Here is a 27,299-nt window from a genome sequence, read left to right on the forward strand (position 1 = left end):
GGGCCCTAAGTGCTCCATTCAGCTCAACACTCAGCGGGGTGCCCAGATGTCCTTGCCACCCAAGTCAAACCAACACAACAAAATCTCTTTTGCTTTTGAGCAACGCTCAGGCTTACAGCACTTGATTCCAAGCTGTATTTCTGTGCAAAGGGGGATGTGGCTCAGTGGCTGCACTGGTGGGCGCTGGGACCAGATGATCTTAGAGGCCTTTTCCAGCCTTGGTGGTTCTATGATTCTGCAATTGACACCCTTGATATATATATATATACAAATTACTTCATCTATTTGAGCTGACATTTTCTGGAAGCTGAGGTGAAACAGCCATGATGGATGGCAAGAGATCTGGAATAGACTGGAACAGCTTTGTGGAGCCCCTCTAGATACAGATTTTGGAAGCACCTCACACACACCTGTCAAAGGCAACTTCCACTCATCAGTATTTACAGCAAGTGACCGCGTGCTCTAAAGCTGTCATGGCACAGCACATACGAGACCAACTCAATATATTTGCTCATTTTTCCCATCACCCCAAACCTCTCTTTCAAAACGTGGGCTTCCAGTTGGGGCCAACATCTCTGCTGCTGATCAAACGCTGCTCAGTTTCTCTCTCACAGAAGAGAGATCAGTAGTGGCACCTCCACTCCTTGTCAAAGGCACAGCGCTCATCTCTGCACAGCAACCCTGACTGCAGTGAGGTGGCACCCAACAAACCCTGCACAACCTGTGCAGCTGAACGCTAGTTTCTCATAGCATCCACTCTACAGAAGGGGATTCGGACAGACCACACTTAAGTTCATCTCCTTAATGGTTTTATTCCTACCTGTTATACATGAGGCGCTTGAAGTCTTGAAATAAAGTGTCCTTGTTTTTGTCAATAAATCCAGAGACTGAGTAACTGCAAAAAGGAAAACAGCGTTAATGCCAGATTCGAGAGCCACACTCATGACTTCTGCCTTCAACATTTCCACATCTCAATTTTCCTTCAGGAAATTTCCCACCAGCCACTGGCAGCACTAAAGCTCAGCCTCTAATAAAGAACCTGGGACCGTTTTTCTCCTTGGCAGAATGCTTTGGAATCAGCAATGCCTGTCAGCAACCACTCAGCAAAGACTCCAGAATGAATGGCACCCAATACAACCACCTTGGTTACCTTTATAAATCAAAGGTAAATTTAATTCTAAGGCAAAAGGTAAAACAATAAACCAAAAAAATCTACATCACTTCCTTCCCAACTCCTCTTTCTGCCCTGTCATCCTAAACCACATCATTTCAGTGACTGCAGACAGTGGCCTCCTGTTGGAAGCTTTCTAACACTGTCCCCGCTGCTCCTCGCTGCTGTCACACCTGCACGTTTCAGGCCCAGAACACTTCTCAGCTGCATGAGGCAGATTCCCTGCACTGCTGGGTTAGTTTTACCACTGCCCTGCCTTCTGAGCCAGCTCACATTGGTTTGAGAATTCCAAGCCAGAGAGTTGTATAATCACACCAACAGATGTCTAAATGAGGTTTGATTAGCTCTCTACAGCTTCTTTGTATCGCCAGTGGTAGGCTTTGCTTTTTCCTGAAGCACTGCTTTCCCGTTCACATTCTCCTTCTGTTTCAGTTCCAAATTCATATTCTGTACAGCCACCAGCTTTAGATTTAATTGATAAGCGACTGCTGCACTCCACAATTCTGTACGGCAGCTTCACAGCAGCAGCACTGAATCAGAGCACCCTGCCACATCAAAGCTGAAGACAGAAATAGAAGGCACAGCTGAAAGAAACTCACATCACATCTCCAGCATAGTGCTTGATTCGGAAGTCTCTGTCGAACTCCAGGGTTTTGTCAGTCGCACAGAGCTGCAAGAAATTCCACACACATTAAAATGCCGCCCTTGGACAAACAGCTCAGAGCTGCAGGCCGATAGAGGAGGTGTGGGAGCACAGCCACAATGGAACGAAGCAAATGTTGCTACCCAGCAGGGTGCACTCAGCTGTGCAGGCTGCTCCGTGACAGCTCACCAACGTGGGAGATGCCAGCAAGTGCTGAACACCATGCTGGACTCATTAAAAGAGCCGTAATGAACTTCACACGGACTGGGCAAATCAGCAGAAATCACTGGGAAAAAAGCAGAATAGCACTGAGCAGCAGCGATAGAGCTGACAGCCTTCTTGGATTCCCATGGGCACCGTGGGTTCCTATGGGCCCTACAGGTTTCCTTGAGTATTTAAGCTTCTGAGAAGGACTGGAGAAAGGGGCACAAGTGCTGCAGAGATGGGAAATGGATAACAGCACAGAGTCAAACCTTGGCCTTTTGGGAAATTCTAGGAGCATGTGGGCTGTGGAACTCCTTGTCACATTGAAAAGAACCCACAGCCCTCATGCAGGAGGACTGCAGATGGATGGAGGCTGGGAGCAGTTTTCTTGCGTTTCACATCTCAGAGGTGCAGGGGCTGCAAGGGATCACTGCAGTGCCCCACTGCAACCCCAGGGCTTTCAGCCTTCCCTGCAAGGGAGATGCTCCAGGCCTGGCTGGTCTTTGTAGCTCTCTGTTCTCTCCGTTCAGCCTTCACTGCTGCCTAGTAGCTTGGAAGATGAAAAGTCAAGAGCACAAGAACAGACCTTCTCACACCCTGACCTTCACAGCCAGTTTGCTGAGGCCGACACTCATCACTTCTTTAACTCTAACCCTCCTCTAACAGAAGATTCTGGAATTCATTCACTCTCACTGCACTCAGCGCTACGAAATTACAACATAATTTAAAAAGAAAAATCAGAAGTTAAAGATGTTGAGAAAATGAACCTTTGATGTTGAGAAGTACATTCACAACAGCCAGCACACATCTAGACCAGCATGACAGAGTTGTCAAGGTTGGAAAGACCACTGATGTCACCAAATCCAACCACCAGCCCCCCCCCCCCCATCACCCAGTGTGACATCTCCCCTTTCCTTAAGCACCCCAGGGATGCTGCCCCCACCACCACCCTGGCAGCAGTGGCAGCACGCCCCTAAAACCTTCCTGAGAATGAATTTTTCCTCCTACTGCAAATACTGGACAATTCAGAGAAGGACCCTTCCTTTAGGGATGTAATTTTGGCCACAAATATTCACAGTGGGAATATTTACCGGGATTTTTCCTGGCATGTTTGGCTTTCACCAGGACAACCAAGCAGACAGCAGATCCGACATGCAGTAGGCAAACTAGGACACTACTATTTAGGGCACAGCAGCCCCTTAGAGCTTATCCACACGGAGCCAGTGTGCAACACGCTCTGCAGGGGAGCAGTGAGGCATTAACTCAGGCTGAAAGATGGGAGCTGCTCCCGCAGCATAGCAGCACACGTCCTTTAACTCTTCAGGAGCAGCTCTGCCCTGCACTGGGCTTCGTGGTACCCGGGCAGAACTACTGCAGCCCATGAAAGTGAAATCAAGTCCTGTGTGCCAAGGCAGACTGGAAGAGGACAGCTTGGAGAGCTCAGCTTTCACACTGCCCTCCTCTATGGGATAAGGGCTCACTGAGGAAGATGTCTTAAATAACCTAAAGGACAAAGGCACGAGAGGGGGAGCAATAATTATGATGCTGAGAATTTTATGGGTCGATTTTTTCCAAGGCTCTATTGATTCAAACGAGGAATTAGCAAGCTGGGAAGATACATCATGTCCTCCATAAACATTATTTATAGCAGCATTCCTCCTCTGCCTTCAGCTCAGTGCAAACAGCCTCCTGACAGGGCCCCCCCCTGCTGAGCAATGCTGCAGTGGGATGCACACACATCATGCATGTATTTCATGTTCCCTGCGCCACGCAGGGACTCACGAAGGGCACTTCAGGAAAGTCACATCTGGAAGAAAAACTGATGATTTTCTGTTCTTCCCACCCTCGGCTGAACCGAAGCACAGCCAGAGCCGCTCTGTGCGCTCAGCCTCCCCGGAGGCAGCCTTCAGCACATTTCTTACACAACCATGCTAATTCTGTATTTCTGACCTACATAAAACACCACACACGGGTGGGAGGGAGGAGGGGGGGGCAGCATCCTGAATAATGCATTTCCAACAGCGATTCTCAGCAGAGAGACATCAATATATTAAACTGCACTTCATAAATAAATGACATTTGATTACTCAGTGCCAATTCTCAGATGAACCAGGCTGGTGAGCACGTTTTCATTACGCTGCCAAGCGAGGAACGAAGCCCTTTAATTCACAATGCAAACAAAGCGAGCCGAGTAGCCTGGCAGACCATAGGCACAAGTGGAGATGAGCACATTTTGCAGCCAATGACAACGGCACAACAACCCGCAGCGCTGCAATAAGGCAGAAGTGTGAATAATTCCCTGCCACTCTGTATTACGGCAGCCTGGGAAGAATCCCACGTGAGCCGCAGCGGTGCCTCCATTGGTCCTCAATGACATCATGAGATGTCGGCACAGCCGCAGCAGCTCCTACGATCCGAATGACAGCGGCGTGCATCGGACATCCTCGAGCTCCCTCTGCTGGGTGCAGGCCGCTCGGGGCGCACTGGGACGGCTTATTTCTGCAGCCGAGAGCTGCTCCTCCGCATTTAATTTCATACCTCGTGGTCACGATTCGACCCTGAGTCCCTCTGTTCTGTTACGTCTAAGCAATAGAAAAGGCATCGCAAAGGAGCAGGAGGCTGCAGAGTACCTTTCTGCTGGAGAAATGCGCGTGCTTCCCCAGCTTGCTGTTCAGAGCCTCCAGGAACATCTCATCTGTCACCTTGCCAACGTTCATGCAGGCGTCATCCAGGATGGCAATGATCCCTTTGTGCTGCTGCTCCACCAGGTCCACAATCACCTGGTTGTTAAAGTAATCGATCTGGAAAAGCCAGGAGCGGAGGGGTAGCTGTGATTTGCCTGGCACAAGAGCACCCATGTTACCCACTGATGGAACGGCACCCCCTGCCTGGAGGAGCGGACCCAGCACCCGTGGGACGGCTTCTCCCACTGCCAGATTGCAGACAGCACCACTGGTGTGGACACGGATGTCCTGCTGCCTTCAAGAGGAGCCTGCTCCAGGATCCACCTTAGACCTGGTGCCGGTCCACCAACCCCTCCCCTGCCAAATCACTCACATGCTTCCAGGGAATGCCCTCCCGCTGGTACTCCTCCTGCTCCTGCTTCAGAACCAGCTGAATGAAGAGCTGCTGCAGCTTCTCGTTGCAGTAATTAATGCAAAATTGTTCAAAACTGCAAAAAGTCAGGAAAAAAGAAAAAAAAAGGTGAGTTTTCTCACTTGGGAAAGGAGAAGGCGCAGCACTGTGCTCCAACAACGTGTCACCTGTTATTGTCAAATATCTCAAAGCCGTAGATATCCAGGACACCAATGACCGTGTTCTTCCCATGCACCGTCGTGTCGTAGTTCTTCACCTCAATCACGTCGTTGATGTGTGTCACAATCCAGCAGAAGAGGCGCTCGTAAATGGCCTGCCAGGAAGCAAACATCGAGGGCCTTCCTAACGTCACCCATTCCACACCCACACCTTTTGATTTCTTAGCAAAGGGAGGACAACTGCCACCCCTGTGCTACCAGCCTCCCACCTTTCCACCACAAACGACAGCACTTTGTTTCCACGCAGCCCTAAAGGTTGTTCCTCCACCCTATACCCATTGAATTTAACTGCTGAGGAAGTCGAGGATCCTATTTCCCAAAACATTCAGCCCTATACAGCACTGAAAAATGCACAGTGATGAAAGACAACTCAATAGTGAATGTCTTCCACAGGCATGGCCGCTCTGATCCACCTCAACCAACAGCAGCGTGTTCCACTGTTACATGAGATCAGGTGAAGAAAAAGGAGATTCCAGCTCACTTTTGCAAAGGCATCTCTGCCATAGGTGGCTTCCTGCTCAGTGTGCTGCTTGTCGATGACATCCCGGCCCGTAGCGACAGTCCGGAACAGAAGGGCCTTTTCCACCAGCTCAGATTTTGTCGACAGCAGGTCTGCAATGCTGGACACAGCCTTGCTGTTCTCTATCACGGGCGTATCGCCATCCACGGAAAACTTCAAGTTCCCCTGCGAGAAGTAGCAAGAAAGTTAGATTTCTCAATCATTTTTGTTAATATGAAACAGAGGAGCCCATCTTTTATCTGCCATTCAAGCCAGAACAATCTCTCACCACATCAGAAGGGTTGGCCTGCACACTCACATGCTTCCACAGTCAGCGGAAGCAGCAGAGCCTGACCCAAAGCAAAGAATCCCCGCTCAGAGCTGAACTTGTGGAAATCAAATCACAACAAAGACTTTGGGCAGTTGAATTCCTGTCCCAAGATTCTGAACCGCAGCCTCACCCCCGCGGGCAGAGAACTTTACCAAGTGAAGAATGACTGCCACGATTTTGTAGACAGTCTGAATCTCCTCTTGCTTGAAGCCTATCACCTTCATGGCATCAGCAACAGCCTTGAACTCAGCACCATCGTTGATGGAACACTGCAGGAAGGAGATGTTCGGGACATGAATTGAGAAAGCAAGGGGGAGAGGTTTTAAAGTGAGACAGGGGAGGTTGAGGTTGGATATGAGGAGGAAGTTTTTCCCCCCGAGGGTGGTGAGGCACTGGAACAGGTTGCCCAAGGAGGCTGTGGATGCCCCATCCCTGCAGGCATTCAAGGCCAGGCTGGATGTGGCTCTGGGCAGCCTGGGCTGCTGGTTGGCGACCTGCACACAGCAGGGGGTTGGAACCAGATGAGCGTTGTGGTCCTTTTCAACACAGGCCATTCTGTGATTCTATGATTCAAAGACTCTGCAGCTCACAGCAAACAGAGAGGTAATGCAGTATTTTTCAGATGCAAAAAATTGCTCTGAGATCAACTGATCCCAATGCCATGCTGTACACCTGCATATCCCACTGCTTTCCCAGTGGAATTTAAAGTGGAAGGGCAGAGGCTGCTCATAAAACACAGAACAAACAGTGCAGTCACAGACCCCACAAGTACTGCTCAGCACAGACAGCACGTCTGTGGCCTTTTCTCTTTTCTGTGGAGTGTGCCACAGAGTTGTAGGCTTGGAAGGGACCTCTGGAGAACACTGAGCCTCACCTCAGATGCAGTCATCTCCAAAGTCCAGAGCTCTGCTACAAACACCATTACAGTGTCACCTTCCCATAACACTGCTCCCCACTTCTGCAAGCTCAGCAGTGATTCAAACATTTAAGAAGCCTTTACAACTTTAAGACAAGTCTCCTGCCACTCACCTTGAGCTGTGCTCCAGGAGAGATGTAGCTGTATGCAGATGCATCCTTCTGCAGATGTAGGGAGCGCAGCATCTGGTCAGACCCCCCCTGGAGGAGCTGTGTTTGGAGGAAATCAAACACAAATCAAAAAGGTGAATCAAAATAAAGAAAATCCTTCATTTTTTCCACAGTAAATCTACCTTTTTTTGTAATAGACAAGTTCTTTTTCTTATTTATCTGCTTGCCAAGCAAAACCATAAAAACATGCCATGTGAGAATAAAGGTTACAGTAATAGGTTGACCACTTCCCCCAAAGGACGCATGAGGGAATCGCTGTACAGAGTGGAAGACATTAAAAAGAAGTCAAAGAAATAAAGAAAGCAAACTTGGTGTCATAAAATTGCTTCCATATGAAGTAAAGGCCTCGAGAGAACACAGAGGGGTTAGGCGGATTACAAACAACAGTGAGCCAAAGTCCAGCGCTCTGCCACACCTGCCTGGTTATTCTCAAGTTTGCAGATGTACCAGTATGGGACTGGAGATGGAAAAGAGAAACCTCTCCATGCTCTTCCCTTCTTCACACCACTACATAGGATCAGCTGCAACAGGGGAACCCTCTGCAAAACACACAGGGTACGAAAGCTCTACCTGCCTGCCTGCATGTCTGGGACCTGACTGGATACCAACCTGGTAAAAAGAGTGAAAGCTCCGCTCTCCTGGCTGCTGCACGATCACACGAGACTGCAGGGAGAGAGAACAGCAGGTGGGTATTTCTGCATCTGGATGCTGAGCACTGGAAGCAAAGCATCAGCTGAGCACAGGCAGAACAGCTCCAAACCAACCTCCTGCTGCACCAAGGCCGTGCTGAGCGCTGCCAGCGAGGCGCAGCCACAAGCTTTCATCAAAAGAGCAGAGCAGTGCTTCTGAGGCACGCCGTGGCCAACAACTGAGCTCACCTTTTCCAGCAAGTAGTTGTTGATGTGGCCACCGATTGGGTCTCCTTTGAAGTCGAAGTTGATGTCCATGTACTTCCCAAAGCGGCTGGAATTGTCGTTACGGTTCGTTTTGGCGTTGCCAAAGGCCTCCAACACACAGTTGGATTTCAGCAGGATGTTCTTCACTCTTCAGTACAGACAAAAGAGAACTGGATGAGCTCTGTACCCAAACCACAGAACTTTTTTGCAAGCATCTATAGAGATGTGAGCAACAGCAGAGATGCTCTTTGGTTTTGTATTCAGGCAGGTGTGTAAAACAACAGCAACTCCCCAGGAAATCAGCTGGGAGTTCCTGGTACTGCTCCTCAGAGCTGAGCAAAGGGGAACCAATGATCCCACTGCAAACAGCAGCAATCAAAGCACAGCTCCTTTACACAGACAAGTGTTGGAGGTAATTTCCTGACCTCTTTCGCCAACACTGGGACAAAAAGAACTCAAAATAGATACTCAATCTGTTTCAGCAGAAAGCCATTTTCTTTAGGAGTGACAGACACATTGCAGTTCAGGAGTATGCAGACCCTAAAGGACACAGAAATGCCCCTAGTGCTTAATGTTCTATTCTCATTCACATATTTCAGGCAAGTTGCCACTGAAAATGTGATTTTGAGATGCTGGTTCAACTTTGGAAGTTTGAAGGCTTGAGTTCTTCCTCACTTTTCTATGGGTTGTTAGCAAGCAATATTGCAAAACTGCCAAAAGAAAAATTGTGTCTGAAGAAAATGCTGCCAGATCAGCACGCAAGTAGGAGATTGTCAGTAAGACAGAAAGAGACCCAGGGACAAAGCCAGGACCCCTTTGCAGAGCCCTTACCTTTCCACCTCCGCCCTCTGCCCCGGGTTGGTGATGGCTGCAATGTACTGCATGATGTACTTGCTGGCTTCTGTTTTCCCAGCCCCGCTTTCACCTGAGGGCACAGAAAAGGGACCACAGACTGAAAATACCAAAGCGCATCACTGAGCAGCACCCCAGTCCTACCATGATGATGTCTGGGGCTTTCTGGTTTTGTTCATTAAAGCAAGTTTATTTGTGCCTGCTGCCGCTGCTGCACGGTTTGATGTAAGGTTTCCCAGGTCGGCACACAGAGCATCAAAAGGAATATTGTGAGAGGAGAAGGACTGGCAGCAGCAGAGCTGGGAAATGCAGCACAAGGGGCCACTGTTCAGCACATATCTCAGCTTTTCAGAGCCGGGGACATCAAGGAAACGGAGTGCCAGGATCCAGATAGCGACCATTCATGGCACAGACCGCACTCCTGCTGTCAGCACCGTGATGCACAAACAGCCTGAACAGAGAACAAAGCGCTGAGCAGCCATCAGAGGGCAGAGCTCAGCACTTCTCCGGGGTGACACTTCACACCGCTCAACCTTCTGCACGCAGAAAGTGACCAATGTCAGTGACAGATCCACTGACGAGGCTGAGCCAGCCGTTGGCAAACCTGCTGCTGGCTGGTCTTGAAGGTCCCCTCCAACCCAAGCCGTTCTGTGACTCTACGACACCAGCCCTTGGGTCAGGTAAGCGTTCACCATAAGGAAGAGCTCTCAGCTCACCCGAAATCACAATGCAGGTGTCCTTCGACCTCCTCTTCATCGCTTTGTACGCGGCGTCAGCGATGGCAAAGAGGTGGGGTGGCCTCTCGTAGAGCTCCCGGCCCTTGTACTGCTCGATCGTGTCCCGCCCGTAGATGTTCAGGTTCTTGTAAGGGTTCATGGAAACCACCACTTCTCCAATAAAGGTGTAGATCCGTCCTTTTTCAAACCTGGTTGAGGCAAAAAGGGAGAAAGATCAGGAGAAATTCGGCACGTTTTCCAAGTGGGCTGCCATTAACTCATCAGTGCGTGGAGTACAGCCGGCCGCAGCAGCATGGCCCATGCTGACCCAGCTCTCCATGGAAAAAGGAGTACGACCCAGCAGCTCAGAATCTCACCCTGCACGAAGGAAATCTCTACTGCTGTTCCACTTCAGACACACAGTGGATCAGATTACTGCCACACCAACAGACTGACTTTGAGGACAGCAAAGTTCTGGCTCACCAGCACACACAAGCTGGCTTCAGGCATCACCAGGTGTCTCTGCTTCCATCAGTACGCTAACAAAAACAGTTCTGAGATTTAATTCTTATCATTGGCATTAAGCAAGGACAAGTGAGACGAGCGGTGTATTTAAGCCTCACGACATTAGATGGCACCACGACACCTCTGCAGGCGAGGAGGTGCAGCACAAACACCAGCACTGCTCGACTGAATTTATCACCACCCCCACGTGGTGACAGCTGTGACATCCTCTACCATCCACCCGAGGTTCTCTGCAGGGTCTTGGGACGGTTTGGGTGTAGCAGGTGTGACAACCTCAAGAAATGCAATCCAGGCACCAGCACTCCACGTTCTCAAAGCCACGCTGCCTCCAGCTCCAAAGTACTTACGTGGAAAGTCACAAGAACTGCAAAAGCTCTGTTTGTTCCTGCAGTCCCAATCTGCACTTCCCAAAACTTCACAAGTAAAGTTTTTCACATTTCTGAGATAAACTGCTTGGAAGCTACCAAAAATGTATTAGAAAAGAGAAGGCAATAACAATTAGCATTACCAACTGCTGCACAGCAGCTCTTCCCAAACTACTGCTACAGAAAGGATGGGTATCACACAAGCAACACGACAGGCTTATTGCACAGCCCCACAGCTTGAGGGTGCACGGCAGAGGGAGGAGGAGGAGGATGGAGTGACAGCATTGTGGACAAATGGAGGGCGGCTGCTGTGGCTGCCTGCAGTTGTGCGAGGCCTCTGGCACGGCCCTGCACCACGTCCCCATCTCTGTGCTGGAGAAAGATGGGCTGTGAGCTGCACCAAGGGCTGGCTGGATGGCTGCAACCACAGGGCTGCACTCAGTGGCTCCACGTGCAGCTGCCCCAGGGGCCGTATTCGGTGCTCTTCAGTACCTTCATCAGTGACACAGAGCCGGGATCAGTGCACCTCAGCTGCTGCAGGGGACGCCGAGCTGAGCGGTGCAGCCGCTATGAGAGGAGGAAGGGATGCCGTGCAGAGGGACCTGGACAGGCTGCAGAACTGGGCACACGAGAGCTCAGCGAGGTCCAACACGGCCAGGTGCAGGGTGTCGAGCCGCGGCCAACCGAGCCCTGCCCACTGCATCGGGATGGGAGCAGACGAGCTTTAAGGTCCCCTCCAACCGAAGGCACTCCGTGTCTCCCTGAGGAGAGGTTCCCTGCGGGCTGGCAGATGTGCATCTCAGCCAGTGCGGCTCTCAGCGACACTCCTGCTCACCTCCTGCTCCCTCCTCCCCACTGCCCAGCACTGAGGCGTCCCAGTGCTGTGATCCCAAGCTCCCAAGCCGCCCCTCGCTGCTGATAAAGCCGCTTTTCATCCGCCGGCTGCGGCAGCCAAGAACAGCAGCGGCTGTTTTCCTACCGCATTGCTCTGCTCTGAGCCCTGCTTTGCTTCGCCCGAGGAGAACTCGTGAAAACTTAAGCAAACTTAAGCTGCCCGAGGTGTGAGCAGCATTTGTGTCTGGTTCTGCTGCGAGGAGGGGTCGCTCAGCAGAGCAGAGGGGCTCTTCGGGTGCCCCAACATCCACTCAGCAGCGGGATTTTTACTGAAAGCCACGCACAGAACATGTGTTGAGAGGAAGAGCTGCCCTGCTCCCGGGAGCTGACACTTCCAGGGTCAGGCCCCATTTGTACACATCACCACAACCCCATCCTGCTGCACGGCGAGGCCGAGGAGGAGAACTGACCTTTCCACTTATTAACTCGGCACCTCAGAACCAACCCGCAGCGAGGGGACAGGTTGCAGCTGTATACATGCAGACGTCCCACCTTCGTGTCTAATTGCCACTGGAAAACATCACACAGATCAGAGCTGAAGCAGAAATCTTCGCCACCAGAGAGCACTCACATTAAGGGCTTCTCCCACCTGACAAACACTGCAGTCAAAAATAAAACTGCTCTGACCGAGGAAATGATGCAACTTGAAATGCACTCAGTACAAATAAAGAAAAGAGTTAGCTGGCAAGGCTGGGAACCCATTCTGCAAAACAACATCTGCAGAATGCAGACAGTCCAGCAAAGGCACCCTACCATGAGAGCAGACACCGCCATCCACATTACGTGGGGAATTCTTCATTAATCGTTGACTCGGTAACTCCTCTGCTCTTCAGGTGTTCATACACAGTGGTGAGATCCCCTCTCAGCCCTCTCTTCACTGGGCTGAACAGCCCCACATCCCTCTGATCTGGCTGTTCCCCAGATCCCTGCCATCTGTGCAGCCCTGTGCTGCAGGTAACCCCTGCCTGCCCGGCACCAGGGAGCCCAGCACTGAACACAGACACGGCTTCCCCAGGGCACAGCAGAGGAGAGATCACCTCCCTCTCCCTGCTGGCTGTGCACAATGCTCTCCTGGGCCCCCTTACCTATCCTGGCCTCCAGGGCATGCTGCTGGCTCATGGCCAACCCCTGGCCACCAGAACTCCCAGGTCCTTCTGCTACAAACCCCTCCTGGTTTGGGTTACCCCCCCATGGCAGCTCTTTGCTATTTCCTACCACCCAACACATGTAACATCCTATTTCTGCAGGCTTTGACTCCATTTTCACAGCACACGCAGGAAGATGTCAATTAAAACCTGTTTCACTAAGAGATGTAAGTGCACAGTCGAGGATGGGCTGCTGAGGGTCTTGAAGCTGAGTGCTGGTGGTGAAACTGCATTTACCTGGACTTAAATGCTACTCAGACAAGCGTGCCTTTCAGTGACACCAGGTCTGCCTGCTGGGCGTTCACTGCTGCTTGAAGCCTTGCTCAGGTAACCCTGAGCAGATATCAGACAGGGAAGAATGCTTTCAGCTCCTTCACAAAACTGTTCACAAACTGCATGACAGCCAGTCGCCCTGGTCAGAAGAGGGCTCAGACAAACAGGGTTTGTGTTGGCAGAAGCAGAGCTGAAATATTTTTACTGCAGCTGAAAAACAGACCAAGGAACTGCCCAGCATTACCTCCTTGCTCTCAGAAAACAAACCCAGTCTGTTGCGATGCTCGCTGGGCATGTCTGCAATGTTTTCATCCAGAAAAACTGCAATTTAAGCTTATTTAATGGGCAGGTGAATTTTTTTTTCTTGCAGCTGTCCCGCATGGACTTGGTTTTTACATGCTGCCAGCTTCACAAAATAGGAAATGCCATTCAGTGTGCATTCTGCACCACTCCTTTCCTGTCGGGAGGGAGCAGGGAGGGCAGGCTGAGGAATACTCCATTCATCTGCACTCTTCACTTCAAGAACCCTTCGTCGTGACATCGCCATTGTTTGAAATAAAACAGTGCACCAGGAGCTGCGGTGCCACGTCGTCCCAGCAAAGCCACGCTCAGGAAGACAGCTGTAAGCTGAGCAGACTCAGCCCCAGCACAGCTGACCCGCAGGTCACAGCTCTGCGAGTCCCAGGGTTGGGTCAGGGGAAAGGGAAGGTGGGTGCTGACCTGGCTGCAATGAATGCTGAACGAGGGCTGGGGCCAAGGAACGTCGCCGAAACGGAATACTGAAATCCCTCTCCTGAAGTATGAAGTCAAAATACTGACCTTGCACTGAGAAACTGCCAAACCACTAAACACAGGAGTCACTGAGCCCTGGCTGCTGCGTGCGTCAGCGGGATGAGCTGCCTCTCCTGCAGCAGGGAAGCGCTGCGCTCTCCTCTTACAGCTAGAAGCAGAGCAGAAGGCACAAGCAGACCTGAAGCAGACAACACGAGAAAGGGCTTTTGACAAGCTTTCGGGCAGAACACAACGCCTGGGATTCCTTCTCCCATCCACACCTGGGGAAGCTGCTGCTGAGCGCAGGCAGAGGAGCTCGCTGCTGGTTTCTCTGCAGAGAGCACCAAAACACACTTTTCCACGTTAAAAGTTTGATTTAGACCACATGAAATCCCAGTGCAATAATTACATGGCTCTGCACTGAGCCCTGAACGACCCCGGAGGCTGGAATTATCCCAGGATTCTGTATCTAACCAGGAACGAGGCAGAGGGACAGCATTGCAACTGCATGGTCCATAGCCTCTAACAGCTGTCAAACAGCAGCTCAACACTTAAAGCATATTAAAGGAAAAAGGGGAGGGGGACAAGGTGAAAAAGAGGAAGCACAAACGTCTGGTAGGTTCTTCCATCTGCTCCCATCCCAGGTGACATCAGCCACAGCTGTGCAGTGTCCTCCAAGAGAACCAACTGAACTGTGTGAGAGCCTTCAGAGCACTGTGCAGCAGGGCAGGCTGATGCAGCCCCTCTGCCTACACTGGTAGGTGAGCACCATCCTGCCAGGGAGCATCAAACATCCCAGTGTTTGTGCAAAAAAAAAAAGAGGAGGAAGGGAATGGACTCAGCCTGGCAACCATAGACTTGAAACTGGAAGCGCTGTGTCGGGGGAGCAGGATCTGGGCAGAACACCTCAGTGGAGGCAGCAAGGAGCAGTGAGGGGCATCGTGCAAATGATAGGCACCAAATTCTGCCCTGCTTCAGCAGTGTGTGAGCTCTGCAATGCAGGTTTGTGGGAGCAGCGTCCATGCAAAGGCGCTTCTAACCACCACGCTTCCTTCCAAGGCTGCAAACGGAGCTGTAAAGTCCTGCAACGCATCACAAAATGGCAGCGAAGCAAAGCTCCCACTTGTTCCACAGGCTGAGGTGCCAAGCTTCAATTGGAGCATTTCACAAGGACCTGCAGCCAGCCACGAGCTGCTGACACTCAGATGCTCCATTGTTCTGTTGCAAAGAGATATTCTGCATCTGCTAAAGCCGTGCCCGGGGATGCTGCTGGATGCTCCTGAATGCAGCATTGTGCACACAGCACTCAGAACCCCCCCGAGTCATCTGCACACTGCTGGGAGAGCAGTGGGACAGCATGGGGCTCAGTGCCACCAAGCCCACATGAAGGGGAGGAGAAGGCAGGGGAGGAGAAGGCAGGGGAGGAGAAGGCACGGGAGAAGGCACGGGAGGAGAAGGCAGGGGAGGAGAAGGCAGGGGAGGAGAAGGCAGGGGAGGAGAAGGCACGGGAGGAGAAGGCACGGGAGGAGAAGGCACGGGAGGAGAAGGCACGGGAGAAGGCACCAATACGTGGCGTGTTTCAAACATCCCTGTGGATATGGCAGCCCTGGGTACAAGCCCGATAAGCAAATGGATTTTCCCCACAGTTCTGTATTTCACTTTACATTCTTTGAATGAAAAAAGCCATCTGAGAAGTAGAAGGGCTGTTATTTGTGCATCCATCACTCAAAGCAAAAGCAGTGAGTGCCGGATGCCAGCTGCACTGAGTTGTTACACAGCCATATTCCAAAGGAAACATCAGCAATACGGAAAAGGACTCAAACTGCTGATTATTAAAACAGATTCATACGCCGCTCTTTTTGTTTGTTTGTTGCCAGTTATCACCAAAGAGCCTGCATTCACTTACATCTCACATTGCTCCCCTTTTTCCTGCTCAGACAGCCATGCTGGCAGGCAACTGGAATGTTATCATGACAAAGAGAATTGCTCTGTAGCAGCTGTACTGCAGCTTCCACCAGCAGCTTCAAGTCTTTGCTGTCGCTGAATATAACTGCACAGGTTTCCAGATTGAGTTTGCTATCAGTCCTGATCAATCTTGTTTTAGACATCAGTTTAATTAAGTTCTCAGAGCTACAATCCATCCTCCCCCAAATGCAGCGATGCTTCTTTCTCCCCTGCGAGCCATCAGCTGCTCAGCCCTTCCAGAACAGCCAGAAAACACAAAGGCAAGCCCTCCTCATCAAGGGGCTTTTAATCCTTCAGCAATCACACTCTGCCAAACTCTTTAAACCTTTTACATACGTACATATGGAAACATTACTGCATGGACAAAACCTTTCCAATGTTCTCTCCATTCAGCTCAGTAAGAGCACACACCTGCAGTGCTGGGAGGCAATGAAAGAGGTTCTGATGGACCTGCAGATAAAGAGGGGCTCGAGCACTTTGTTCACAGCACTTCCATGCAGTGCCAAGGAATTACTACAAAGCCTGACTGTGTCCAAAGGAGAGCAGGATATGTTTATGAAATGACTCTTTTTCCTCCTGAATATATTCAAGAGAGACTTACAGGAAAAGAAATACAGCTTAGTGATGTCCTGTTCACTGCATCACTGCTCTTTAAGAAAGGGAACAAAGGGATCCGACACTTTGGATGTATAGCACTCCTGGCCTTACAGCTGGCATTGCCAGCTCTGGAAATAGCCCCATATATTGGGATGTGAGGCACCGAGATAAGCTGTGCTAAAGAGCACAGGTCGTTAGTGCTGATAAGCAGCCAGCACGAAACAAGGTCGGTGGTTATTGCCATATCTTCACTTCTCTCAAAGTCCCATGTTACAGCAGATAAAGAACAGGTAATTACACATCATGCCACTCTCTTGTGCCAAGAAGTTTAATCTTTGGAACCTGCTTGCTGGTGTAGCACTATTTCTGCCTGGGCTAAAGGAGCTCAGCTCAGCCCTCAAAATGCAGTGGATTGAGCAAACAGAACCCCTCAGATACAGGAGAAATCCTTGGGAGAGAAGAGAGGAGAGGAGGCAGCCTGGAGGGAGAGGAGAGCACAGAGCGTCCCATCACTCTGGTGGGGGGACTCTCAGGATAAGCAGGTCCATCTGTTTTCAGTCCTTCTGCCCTACTGAGATTTCCTTGCCTTCATCTCCTGAGTCTTGACTGTATCTCCCTGGTGCGTCCTTGAGCCTCTTGCACATCTTCCTGCTCACCTCCTGCTGCAAAGGCTCACCAGCAGGGCTCTATCAGCTCTTCACAGATCATCTGCGAGGCAGTCTAACACGGTCACAGTGCACTCAGCTGTTAATACACAAACTGACACACAGCACATTCAAAAGCTGCACAGAAGTGCCCAACTCATGACTTAAACACCAGCTCCTGCTGCCCCGCTCTGTTTCCCCATTGCCCTGACTGCTTGGTAAACATGTCATTGCAGCATACAGGCTGAGCAGGGCACATGTGACGTGTTCACACCTGCTCCCCAGATACAAGCAGAGTGTAACAGAACAAAAGTATCAGGAAGTGTTTTGGAATGCTGCTGGATCCTACCAGCATGTTGGTCAAGCAATGAAACCCAATTCCCAAATCACTGTGTTGCACAAGCAGCAGAACCCAATCCCAAAGTACCATTCCATGAGCCAAGCAGTGGAACCTACGTCTAAATCCCCTCCACACGGTCCAAGCAGTGGCAACCATTCCCAAATCAGCACCATGCTGGCCGAGCAGTGGAACCCATCCCCAAATCACAGCTTGTTGGCTGACAGTTGCTTAATGCTACCACAACTTGAAGCATTTTCTTCCCAGATAACCCAGGAGCACACAAAGCACGCTGCTATTCGACAAATCCCTGCAACCCTCATAACAACCCAAAGAAATAATCAAAAAACTCACAAGAGACCAATTCCTCCTCTTCGGGCTGAAAGGACTGAGCAGATTGAAGAATGCTTCTTATTACATCACTGTCCACCCCGTAACCCACATCAGCAGACCGCAGCCCTTCACAAGCCGCTGCCCATTCACAACAGCACTTCTATCACAGCCCCACAAACCCTGAGCTGCTTCACAGCCGCTCGCCTCCTCTCCCCATCATCACCAAGTGCAGAACACACCGCCTTCAGCCGCCAGCAGCAGCGCAGCCATCCAGCTGGGCACTGCTCCCCAGCCCCAAGGCGTGCAGGCGCCCCACACTGCTGCTCTACCCAGCACTGAACCCCAGTGAGTGCACGGGGAGCTCTGCTGGAGGAGACAGACAGAGCTGGGCCCAAAGGAGCAGAGCGAGCAGCCGTGAATGGGTAACCAGCCCGGCCTGCACACACAGCTCTGCAGCAGGAAGGGCCAAGGGGAGCAAAACGAGCTGCAGTGTGAGCAAAGGCAGCTCATCGGTGGCGGCCGTGGAACCGGCAGGACTTCTGGCAGCCCCGCACGCTGTGGGATCAAGGTATTATTTCAGCCATTGATAGACTGCCCAGTGAGGCACCCAAACAAAAGTCTGCTTCAAAGACAAAAGTCTGACAGCACAACTCGCTGCCAGGAGGGGCTGCAGCCACAGGCACTGCTCCTCACAGCTCCATCCAGCACAGCACAGCGTGGGCACCATGGAAGCTCTGCAGGAAACCAGGGCAACAAACAGCCCTGAGTGAGCTGCAGTACCTGCAGGCAGGAGAGCTTTGAGCAGAGAGGGAGGCAGGGAGGGATGGAGGCAGGGAGGGAGGCAGGCAGGGAGATGCACTCTGCTGCTCTGACAGCACCCAGCTCCTGTCCAGCTCTGTCCCCACAGCCTGAGCGCACAGGGAAGGGCCCAGCAGCAGCCAGCTGCTCCCAGAGCACACTGCACTGCAGCACAGCTCCTCCACACTGCTTGAGAAATCCTGTGTCAGCAGCATGCATGGAACCCACCTGGTGCAGCGATGTCCTCCTGCTCCCACTGAGCCGCTGCCCTGACCAGCAGCTGAGCACGAAGGCGATTTCCTTCCAGTGCGCAAGCACTTCAAATTCTGATTTTATCTAAGCTCTCTCCCACAACTATCAGTTGGTGTCAGGAGTCCCTAATGGAAGTGCAGCTAACGGGGCTGAGAGGGCATCGCAAGGAAAACCCACCAGGAACCACCCATCAGCTCCACATGTCATTCCAGGCTGCCTTGACTTTCTTGAGGAGAAAAAGAATAAGAGGGGAAGAAAGAGAAGGGGGGAGGGAGAGGAGTCTGTGCTACAGAGGCATTGCCTGCACCTCTGCTGAGCTGGGAGCCGGGCAATTGGTGTCCCCTTGGAGAAGAGCCCAAGTACAGAAGCAGAACTGCCCCCTCCACGTGACTAGCAGTGACCCCCAGACTCCCCCAGAAATGCCTGCCGGCATATTTGGCAGTGAGTTTGGAACAACGGGCTCGGTCTCACACCCCAACTGCAAACACATCCTCTAACTAAGTTTCCACAGGGCCCAGCAGAAAGCAATCCGAGGGGACAGGCAGCTGCTGCCCATCCCACACAAAGGCGATGTTACGGCCATCCAGGCTCTGCCCGGGGAACCCAAGGGACAACAGCACAGGCAGCACAGAGCTGGTGCGGCGGCGGACGGCCAGGGGCAGATCGCAGAGCAGCACTCAGCGCGGCCGCTCGTGATTCACCGCGCGGCTCTGAGCATAACCATTGTTTTGCTTAAAACACGTCCTCCTGGGGCGCAGCCATCTTCACTCTTATTAAGAGAGGTTTTCAGCTTTCATCGCTATGGAGAAAAGTCTGCAAGTGAGCGCAGCACACCCTGAAGGCAAAGCATGAGGGAGGAGAAGAGGAGATGCAGAGGGCTGGATGCGCCCAGAACACAGCGGTGCTCCACAGCTGAATAAAACCAACAGAACCCAAAGCGCCCGAGCTCCCAGCAGCGCCCCACCAGCGGGCACCGCTGTGCTGCCCTCCTGCACAGCAATCATGGGCAGCGTGGCTGTTTGTGCTGCCGGCTTCCGTATCGAATGTCTCACTAAATAAACAGGCTGCTTGAGTAGCTTGAACGCTCCAGGCTGAGCCAAGGCAATACAGCCATGTATGGAAGGTGGGGTGGGGTTGAGGAGGGTCGGGTAAGGCTGAGTCGGGCAAGGCTGAGTCGGGGCTGCTGGTGATGGCTGTTTCGTTTTGCCAACCAGCTTTCCCGCATTGCTTGTGGGACTTAACAGTGAGCCAAGTCTTTGGCATGGAGATGTACAACATGTGCTTTGGTGCTGCACAGAGGACGTGCAAACAGGGTGGGAGCTGCTAGTGGAGGTTTCTGACATGTTAACAGGCAGGCTGGGATGGAAGGGATTCCAAAACAGCGTCAGGATGAAAGCAGACCATAATGCTGATCCCAAAGTGCCTGGGCTCTCCCAGGCCTGCCCCCATCCCAGCACCTCCTGGCCATAAGAGCCTGCTGATTTGCTCCATCCTGCAATTTACGTTGGTTTAATGGTAGACGTTAATGTACCCCTAGCAGTTTCTTTCCTTTAATTTAGTCAAAGCCCTAAAAATCGCCCTCAAAGTTCACCAAATTTGCAGCACGTAACTGATGTTAATCATTCCCAGAGAGAGGACAATGAATTACAACCAAAAGGGTTATGATGTCAAATGAGACGATCCCAGCGACCCACGCAGCCACGGCCCAATTCAGCAGCTCCCATAACTCAACAACAACCACAGGATTCAGGAGAGCACTGAAATCCACACTTTGGACTGCTGGATCTCCCCACAACATCTGCTAACACTGCGACTGTGCTGGCACCACGGCCACCCTGCACACAGGGAGGTGACCCACGCCGTGCTGCGCAGACACCATCCACCACCAAAGCCTCCTTGGTTTCTGTGCTCCCTGCTCCCCGCGGAGGCCCCACACGGCTCTGCTCACAGCCCTGAGCCCCCGTTGGGTTCTCCCCTTCGGAAAGAAGCAGCTGAGAAGTTTTGGGTAAAAGCACATCTCGGGTTGGGCACTGAGCAGCCTGTCCCCGTGCCACGAGTCTCCAAAAATGTCAGCCCTTAATGGGAAACACGCTTCCTATCGAGCGACTGCAAAAACTTCAGCGAAGCCTCTGCAATTAGCTCCGACCTGCTGCTATCACACCTGGCTGCTGCCACCCTCCAGGGGCTCACACACATCCACTTTCCATCTGAACTCACACGGGGGCTTCGGCTCAGATAACGAGATGGGAATGAGCTGCCAGGGATGGGGGATGTCTGCTGGAGGAATGTCTGCATCCCTGGCAGCCAGCACTGCCCGGAGAGCGGGGAGAACCAACAGGAGAATCCCATTCTGCTGGAGACATTAAAACTGCATTTAATGTGAAAAGGAGAAACGAAGATCCTCCTTTTGTGTCCTCACCACTCAGCGCTTCTGGGTGCAAAACCCGCAGAGCAGCGGGGCACAGAAGGGACCAGCAAAGGAAGCTCCTCACTGCCCACAGTCACACATCTGCCCCTCGCTCTTATTTTAGAAAGCCTCCCTGGTAATTTGCCTGTGCTTTTGAAAAGCAAGTAATATGTTTTGAATTATAAGAGGTTACAGGGACATTTTTGTGGTAAATTTGGACTTTCATTTGCAAAAAGAAAAGAAAAAAAAAACCAAAAAAACAACCAACCCTTCAGAGCTACAGAAATCCATTCGGAAATAACATTTTTTTGTCATTGCTAAGCACTTTTCAACAAAGCCTCACAGCTCCTGTTCCAAGGAGCTGTTTACATCCCGAGCAAAGAATACGGAGGTATTTCTGTCCCTGCAAGCAAAGGGAGGAGCGGCACAGCTTCTGTCTGCGTGCTGGGATGCAAAGAAAGGTGTGCGCTTTGCAGCATGCAGGCAGCATTTCTGAGCCGTTCTGAGCTCCTCAGCAGCAGCCCCAGCTCAGGCAGTGCTGGAAGGCTGCAGCCAACCCTCAGAGCACCCAGCTCCTGTGGGCACCGATCCCATCCGGAAGCAGGAAACCACTGGGGCAGATCAGCACGACCAGCAGCTGTTACGGCGTGCTGACCCTCCTAGCGGGACAATTGTGCAGCCATCAGCAGGGGAGCAGGCAGCGTCTGCTGGCATTTATATGGGCACGGAACCATTGGAGCTGGAAGGCCAGACAGTCAGAAAGGTCAGCCCCAGCCCCACGTGCTCCCTTTCGAAAGCCCTCCGAGATGCAGTGACAGCCCAGGCACCGAGGGACAAACAGTGATGCAAGAGCCAAGCAGCAGGATCTGCTGCAGGAAGGGAATTCGGTCCTTGGGACAGGAGGGGAGCTCAGGCAGCTTGAAGGCGTGCACAGGGCAGCGCATCTGTGGACAGGAGCTAAGGGCTCCTCAAGGGCACCGCTGGGAGAGCAGCTCAGGTCGGCCAGAAGAACGGGGCCGATGTCCAGGCTGACCCTCAGCAGGCGCCATTCGGAAGGCGATCGGCGCTGATGGACCCCACGTGCCGCCTCCAGGCGCTGCCCGGGCAGCGTTCCCTTGCTGCTGGCACAGCTCTGCCATTGGGGCTCACTGAGCTGCACCGCCGTGACGAAGATGAGCTGGAGCCTGGCCAAGCCTGCACGGGGAGTTTTGATGGACGAGGGGGGAATCTTCATTCCAATCATTCCAAATTCTGACACAATGCCCTGAGAGCTGATCCTCCATCCCACACCGCGCCAGCAGTTCAGATATTCGGATCTCATCGAGGAGGAAATTAAAGCGGCTTAAAGGCAGGAAGAGTTGTTCATTAAGCACAAATATTTATCACTGCGAGCACAGCGAAACCAGGCATTCACGCAATCTTCCCACTAAAAGACACTTCCTGCACTGCCCGGTGCAAAGCCAACCCAGCCCAGCTAACAACAGATATGAGACCCACAGCACGAAGTCAGCATTGCACAGAAAGTGCTCGTTCACTTTAGAGTAAGATCAAGACCACAGAAGAGCAGAAAGTGCAATCCCAGCGCTCCTCCATCGACCCGCACACGATGGTGTGATGACGGGACGTCCTACAGGGGCACCCGGTGGGGAATGCGGGAAGGGATTCCCTTCTTTGGGGGTCTTCCCATCAACCCTGGATCCTGAGAGGAGCTGAGCCACCCAACCCAGCACAGCCAGCCCACCAAGAGCAAAGCCCAGCCACCAGCCACTCAGATGCAAACTGCTCAGATGCGGCTGCCTATCGTAAGTTCTTTGCATTATTCTGATGACTAATAATCACAGCCACGCACTCAGGACAAAGGAATTCAAGGGCCGGATGACTTTTATTTACAATTAATTGTGTAACACCCAAGGGCTGCATGAGAGCCCCAAACTCGAGGAGCTGCAGGGCTGTGAATAAGCACTAAAACCAGGAACGTCTCACAGAACCTCCAGGCGGATGGTTGTGATGTTTGTGCACCATCACAGAGCAGCAGGCACAGCAGGGGGGACGGGGCAGCAAATCCTCGCTGTGCCCGCAGCCCCACGCAGCCCCACGCAGCCCCACGCAGCCCCGTTTGCCCATCTCTCCTGCACACATCCCTTGGGAAATATCCCTGCATGCCCCAGGTCTGCTGTGACTGCAGCTCCTCCCACATCTGGGCTCGCTTCGGAACAACATCCAGCACAGCCTAATCTGGGTCAGCTGCTGACCCCGTGCCAAAATGGCTGCGGCGCAGCACGGCACTGCTGGGCGCTGCACAGAGCACCCAGCTCCAACAAGGGAGCACAGGGAGGCAGCAATTCCCCGTCCTATCGTGACAGGACCGACAACACCCCCACCCCGGTCACAGCCTGGGCTGTAATTTGGCTGGAACGGGATTTAAAACTGCTGTTAATCACCACCTCCAAGGCTGTAAGGCCATAGGAACTTGGCGGTGCTGGGAACGCTCATAAAGCAGAGCACGGGTCAGTGGGCCAAGGGCAGGCTTTGCTTCTGCACCCCAGGGACACCGAGCCAGGATCCTCGCAGAGCAGCACCACCAGCACTGAATTCTGCACAGCACACGTAAGGATCCCAAATAGGAAGTTTGTTCTTATGCTCTTTTGGACAAAACTACAGCAGACGGCGCTGCTGGGCGCGTTCCTTCCAGTCCCAAATGGAAGCCTGCTGATCCTTTATTTATCTGATGATGATCCTTCTGTTTCATCGAGATCCCTATTACACATTAACCAAAGAATATAAACCCCAAGAATAGCCTGTTACCTACAAGTTTCCTGCTAAGAACAGCAACCTGCACCACGGTTATCATCTCCACAGAAAAGGGCAATTTCTGCTTAAACATCTCATTTTTAAAACCAAAAATCATCAGTAAACAACAGCAAAAAACAAGGTTTGGGAATATAAACACAGCAAGGAGAGACATTTCAGGTTCTAGTTCAGAGTTTGGAAGGCATGCTGTGGAACAGCTCTGGTTGGAAGAGACCTTAAGTATCACAGAACCATGGAATCACGGCAGGGATGGGTTGGAGGGATCTCAAAGATCACAGAAGTAGGGAATCGTGGTATGGCTGGGATGGAGGGACCTCAGGGATCACAGAACTGTGGGGTTGTTGGGTTGGAAGGATCATAGAATTAGGGAATCACGGCAGGGTTGGGTTGGGAGGGACCTCAGAGGTCGTAGAACCATGGAATCTTGGGTTGGGCTGAGTAGAGTTGGGCTGGAAGGGATCTTAAGGACCACAGAACCATGGAATCACAGCATGGTTGGGTTGGAAGGGACCTTACGACCCCCAGTCCTACCCCACACCACAGGCTGGCTGCCCCCCACTCACACTGCCCTGGGTCCCACCCATGGCTGTGGGCACCTCCAGGGATGGGGCACCACAACTTCCCCGTACCAGAGCTTCACCACCTTCTGAGTGAAGAATTTCCTCCTAAAACCTAACCTGAATTTCCCCCAGTTCCCCCACTCCCATCACTATCAGAACATGTAAAAAGTCCGTCAGAGCCCACACTCAGAGCCATTGCAGCCCAAGACCCCACTCAAAGCCCCTCAGAGTCCCACAGACCCACTCACACCCCTTACCGTCCCACAGACTCCATTCAGAGCCCCACAGACTCCACTCAGAATACAGTCCGATCCCACAGACCCCACTGGGAGCTTTCAGACCCCACTCAGAACCATTACAGCCCATCAGACCCCACTCAGATCCCCTCAGACCCCACTGGGAGCCACTACAGCCCTCAGACCCCACTCAAAGCCCCTCAGAGTCCCACAGCCCCCACTCACATCCCTCACCATTCCACAGAGCCCACTCAGAGCCCACAAACTCCACTCACAGACCCCACTCACACCCCACTCAAAGCCCCCCACTCACACCCCACTCACACCTCTTGCCGTCCCTCAGACCCCCCCCGCTCACCGCAGCCGGAGGTTCCCCATGAACTCGGGCATGGTGACGGCGTCCAACAGCACGAAGTCGGCCTTGCCGAACTCCAAGCTCTCCTGCTCCGCCATGGTTCCGGGTGTATACGGCTGTATACGGCTGTATGTGTGTGTATGTGTGTGTATGTGTGTGTATGTGAGCGGACGCCGGGCTCCAAGCCGCCGCCGCACCCCGAAGGGCGGGGGGGGAGGAGAAGGGGGCGCGGCCGCGCCTCACCTCAGGTGGGCCCCCCCCTCCACACCAGTGAGTGGTAGATGTGAGGCGAGAGCGGCCCCTGCCGGCCATAGAGGAGTGTTGGCTGCGAGGCGAGAGCGGCCCCTACTGGCGGCAAGCGGGTATGGCCCCCCCCCTACCGGCAGAGCGCGGCACGGCGGCAGCCGGGAGGACCCCGCCCACTGCGCTCCGCTTAATCAGAAAGACCCAAAAAGTCCGGAATTGTTACGGATGTCAACAGCGGTAGAGCAGAGAGCTGCTCCTGGGAAGCTAGGTCACCCAAGGGCAATTGGAGAATCAGTGTTAACTGGGGAACTCAGAGCGACCTCAGCAGCATTTTGGGGAAGAGGCGGTGGGTTTGGGCGTGCAGGCACAAAGCACCGTGATTAATTAACTCCATCCCCCGACCCCTCAGCCCAGTGGCAGCACCTCGAGAGAACACCCCCAAATTCTGCCCGTTTTGGCACTTTGCTGCACTTCCGCCCGATTGGTTTCACCCTTCCAGGGGAGCACCTCTGGGTGCGTTTTTATGCCGTGTTGCTGCACGTGCTTAATTAACAAAGTGCAAACGAAGCTCCCGCTCCTTGCACACACACACCAACCCGGCCGAATATTGGCACAGCAGCCAGGAGTGCAAAGGTCCCTCCGTTAGGGGCGGTGCTGAGGGCAGAGCGGTGCAGGTTGTGTTGTCTTTTCCAAAAACACGACCTGAAACCAAACAGCTGCAAAACACAGCTGTGGCTCTGCAGGTCGGGCTGTGGGCTGTCAGACAGGCTGTCCAAAATCCAGCAACAAGAGGCTGTAGGACGACAAGCAATGGGAATGCTTTGTTCTGCAGCATGGCCGAGGCTGGGAGAGTGGGAAAAGGTGTTAAAGCAGAGGGATGTGCTCAGTGGGGATGCACTGGGGTTGGACTTTGGGGTCTTGGTCTTTTCCAACCCATTTTCTCTGATTCTCTGATTGTAATTAATCAGCCACCTGGTCTCCTCTGAAACACGTGACCTTTGCTCTTAATGAGCTGTAATGGTGCTCCATTTCTTCTTCCCCATCTTCCTCAGATATTCCCCCTGGGGAGGGATGTGCTGGGGCACTGCAAACTCACCTGAGGGTGAGGGCTCACCTGAGCACTGCAAGAGCCGGCAGGGCAGCTGCAGCACAGCTGGGTGTCAGCACTGCACAGCTGGGCATAAGTGCAGCACATCTGGACATCAGCATAGCACAGCTGGATGCCAGCTGCAGGGTGATGCAGCTCCCAGGTGTGTGTCCCAGCTCACAGTGGGTCTCCAGGCACCTGAGAGGCAGCTGCACCATGGACACCCCCCCCCAACACCCAGAGAGCATTCATCCAGATCACCGATGAAGAGGGAAGAGCAAGAGGGAAGTGTCCAGGGAAGTAGGTAATCAATTGCTGGAGCCACTTGTTAAGGGCTCTGAGATAGGCTCAGACATCATTTTGTTAAGCAGAAGTAAACTGGGGGCGGTCCTGTGTCACACAGATGGCTCCAGAGGTTGGGCTGAAGCACTGCATGAAGTGTGAGCTGTTCTGAATTGCACAGCACAGCTCCAGGGCACAGCCACGTGTGGCAGAGGGATCTGCATAGGCTGCTCCAATGGGCCAAGCCCAACTGCATGGCATACAGTGAGGGTGAGCACTGCGTCCTGCTCTTGGTTCCCAACAAAGCCACTTTTGGCTTTGGGAGGAGAGGATGGAGAGGCGCCCGGTGGGAAAGGACCTGGGGTGCTGATGGGCAGCTGGGTGCCCATCAGGGGCATTAAGTTGGGTGTCAGGGGGGATTTCTGCATGGTGAGGGGCGCTTCATCCCCACTGTATGGACATGGCACTGAGGGACGTGGTGTAGTGCTGGGACCCGAGAGCTCGGGCTGACTGCTGGACTCAGTGACCCTGAAGGCCTGCTCTAGCGTGGATGATTCCATGGGTCTGAGGTTCTGTGATTCCGCCATGGGTTTTCTGCTCATTTTAGGCCAAAACCAGCATGGAGACGCAGTCCATCCCCAACCTCTGTGCGGGGCTGTGCCCAGCTCTCATCAAATGAACGAGGAACCCAGTGGTGTGAGATG

The 27,299-nt window shown here is 52.7% G+C and overlaps 1 protein-coding gene across 2 annotated transcripts in view; it reads right to left on the bottom strand.

The window, feature by feature from the left end:
• Window positions 1-25,190, bottom strand: part of MYO1D (myosin ID) — a 70,330-nt gene extending 45,140 nt beyond the window's left edge. For both annotated transcript variants that reach the window (XM_042895002.1, XM_042895003.1), the window contains exons 1-13: window positions 24,984-25,190; window positions 9,713-9,921; window positions 8,976-9,069; window positions 8,127-8,292; window positions 7,858-7,911; window positions 7,192-7,287; window positions 6,315-6,431; window positions 5,814-6,017; window positions 5,282-5,427; window positions 5,076-5,190; window positions 4,649-4,819; window positions 1,771-1,841; window positions 821-895 (exon numbers count right to left, since the gene is read on the bottom strand). In XM_042895002.1, coding sequence (XP_042750936.1) covers window positions 821-895; window positions 1,771-1,841; window positions 4,649-4,819; window positions 5,076-5,190; window positions 5,282-5,427; window positions 5,814-6,017; window positions 6,315-6,431; window positions 7,192-7,287; window positions 7,858-7,911; window positions 8,127-8,292; window positions 8,976-9,069; window positions 9,713-9,921; window positions 24,984-25,078 — 1,613 coding nt within the window. In that variant the 5' untranslated portion in view covers window positions 25,079-25,190. The remainder of the gene's footprint in view (window positions 1-820; window positions 896-1,770; window positions 1,842-4,648; window positions 4,820-5,075; window positions 5,191-5,281; window positions 5,428-5,813; window positions 6,018-6,314; window positions 6,432-7,191; window positions 7,288-7,857; window positions 7,912-8,126; window positions 8,293-8,975; window positions 9,070-9,712; window positions 9,922-24,983) is intronic.
• Between the last annotated feature and the right edge of the window lie 2,109 nt (window positions 25,191-27,299).

This window comes from Lagopus leucura, unplaced genomic scaffold, assembly GCF_019238085.1.
Source record: "Lagopus leucura isolate 7727_CA_CO unplaced genomic scaffold, USGS_WTPT01 35276-0_obj-0_obj, whole genome shotgun sequence".
NCBI classification, from domain to species: domain Eukaryota; kingdom Metazoa; phylum Chordata; class Aves; order Galliformes; family Phasianidae; genus Lagopus; species Lagopus leucura.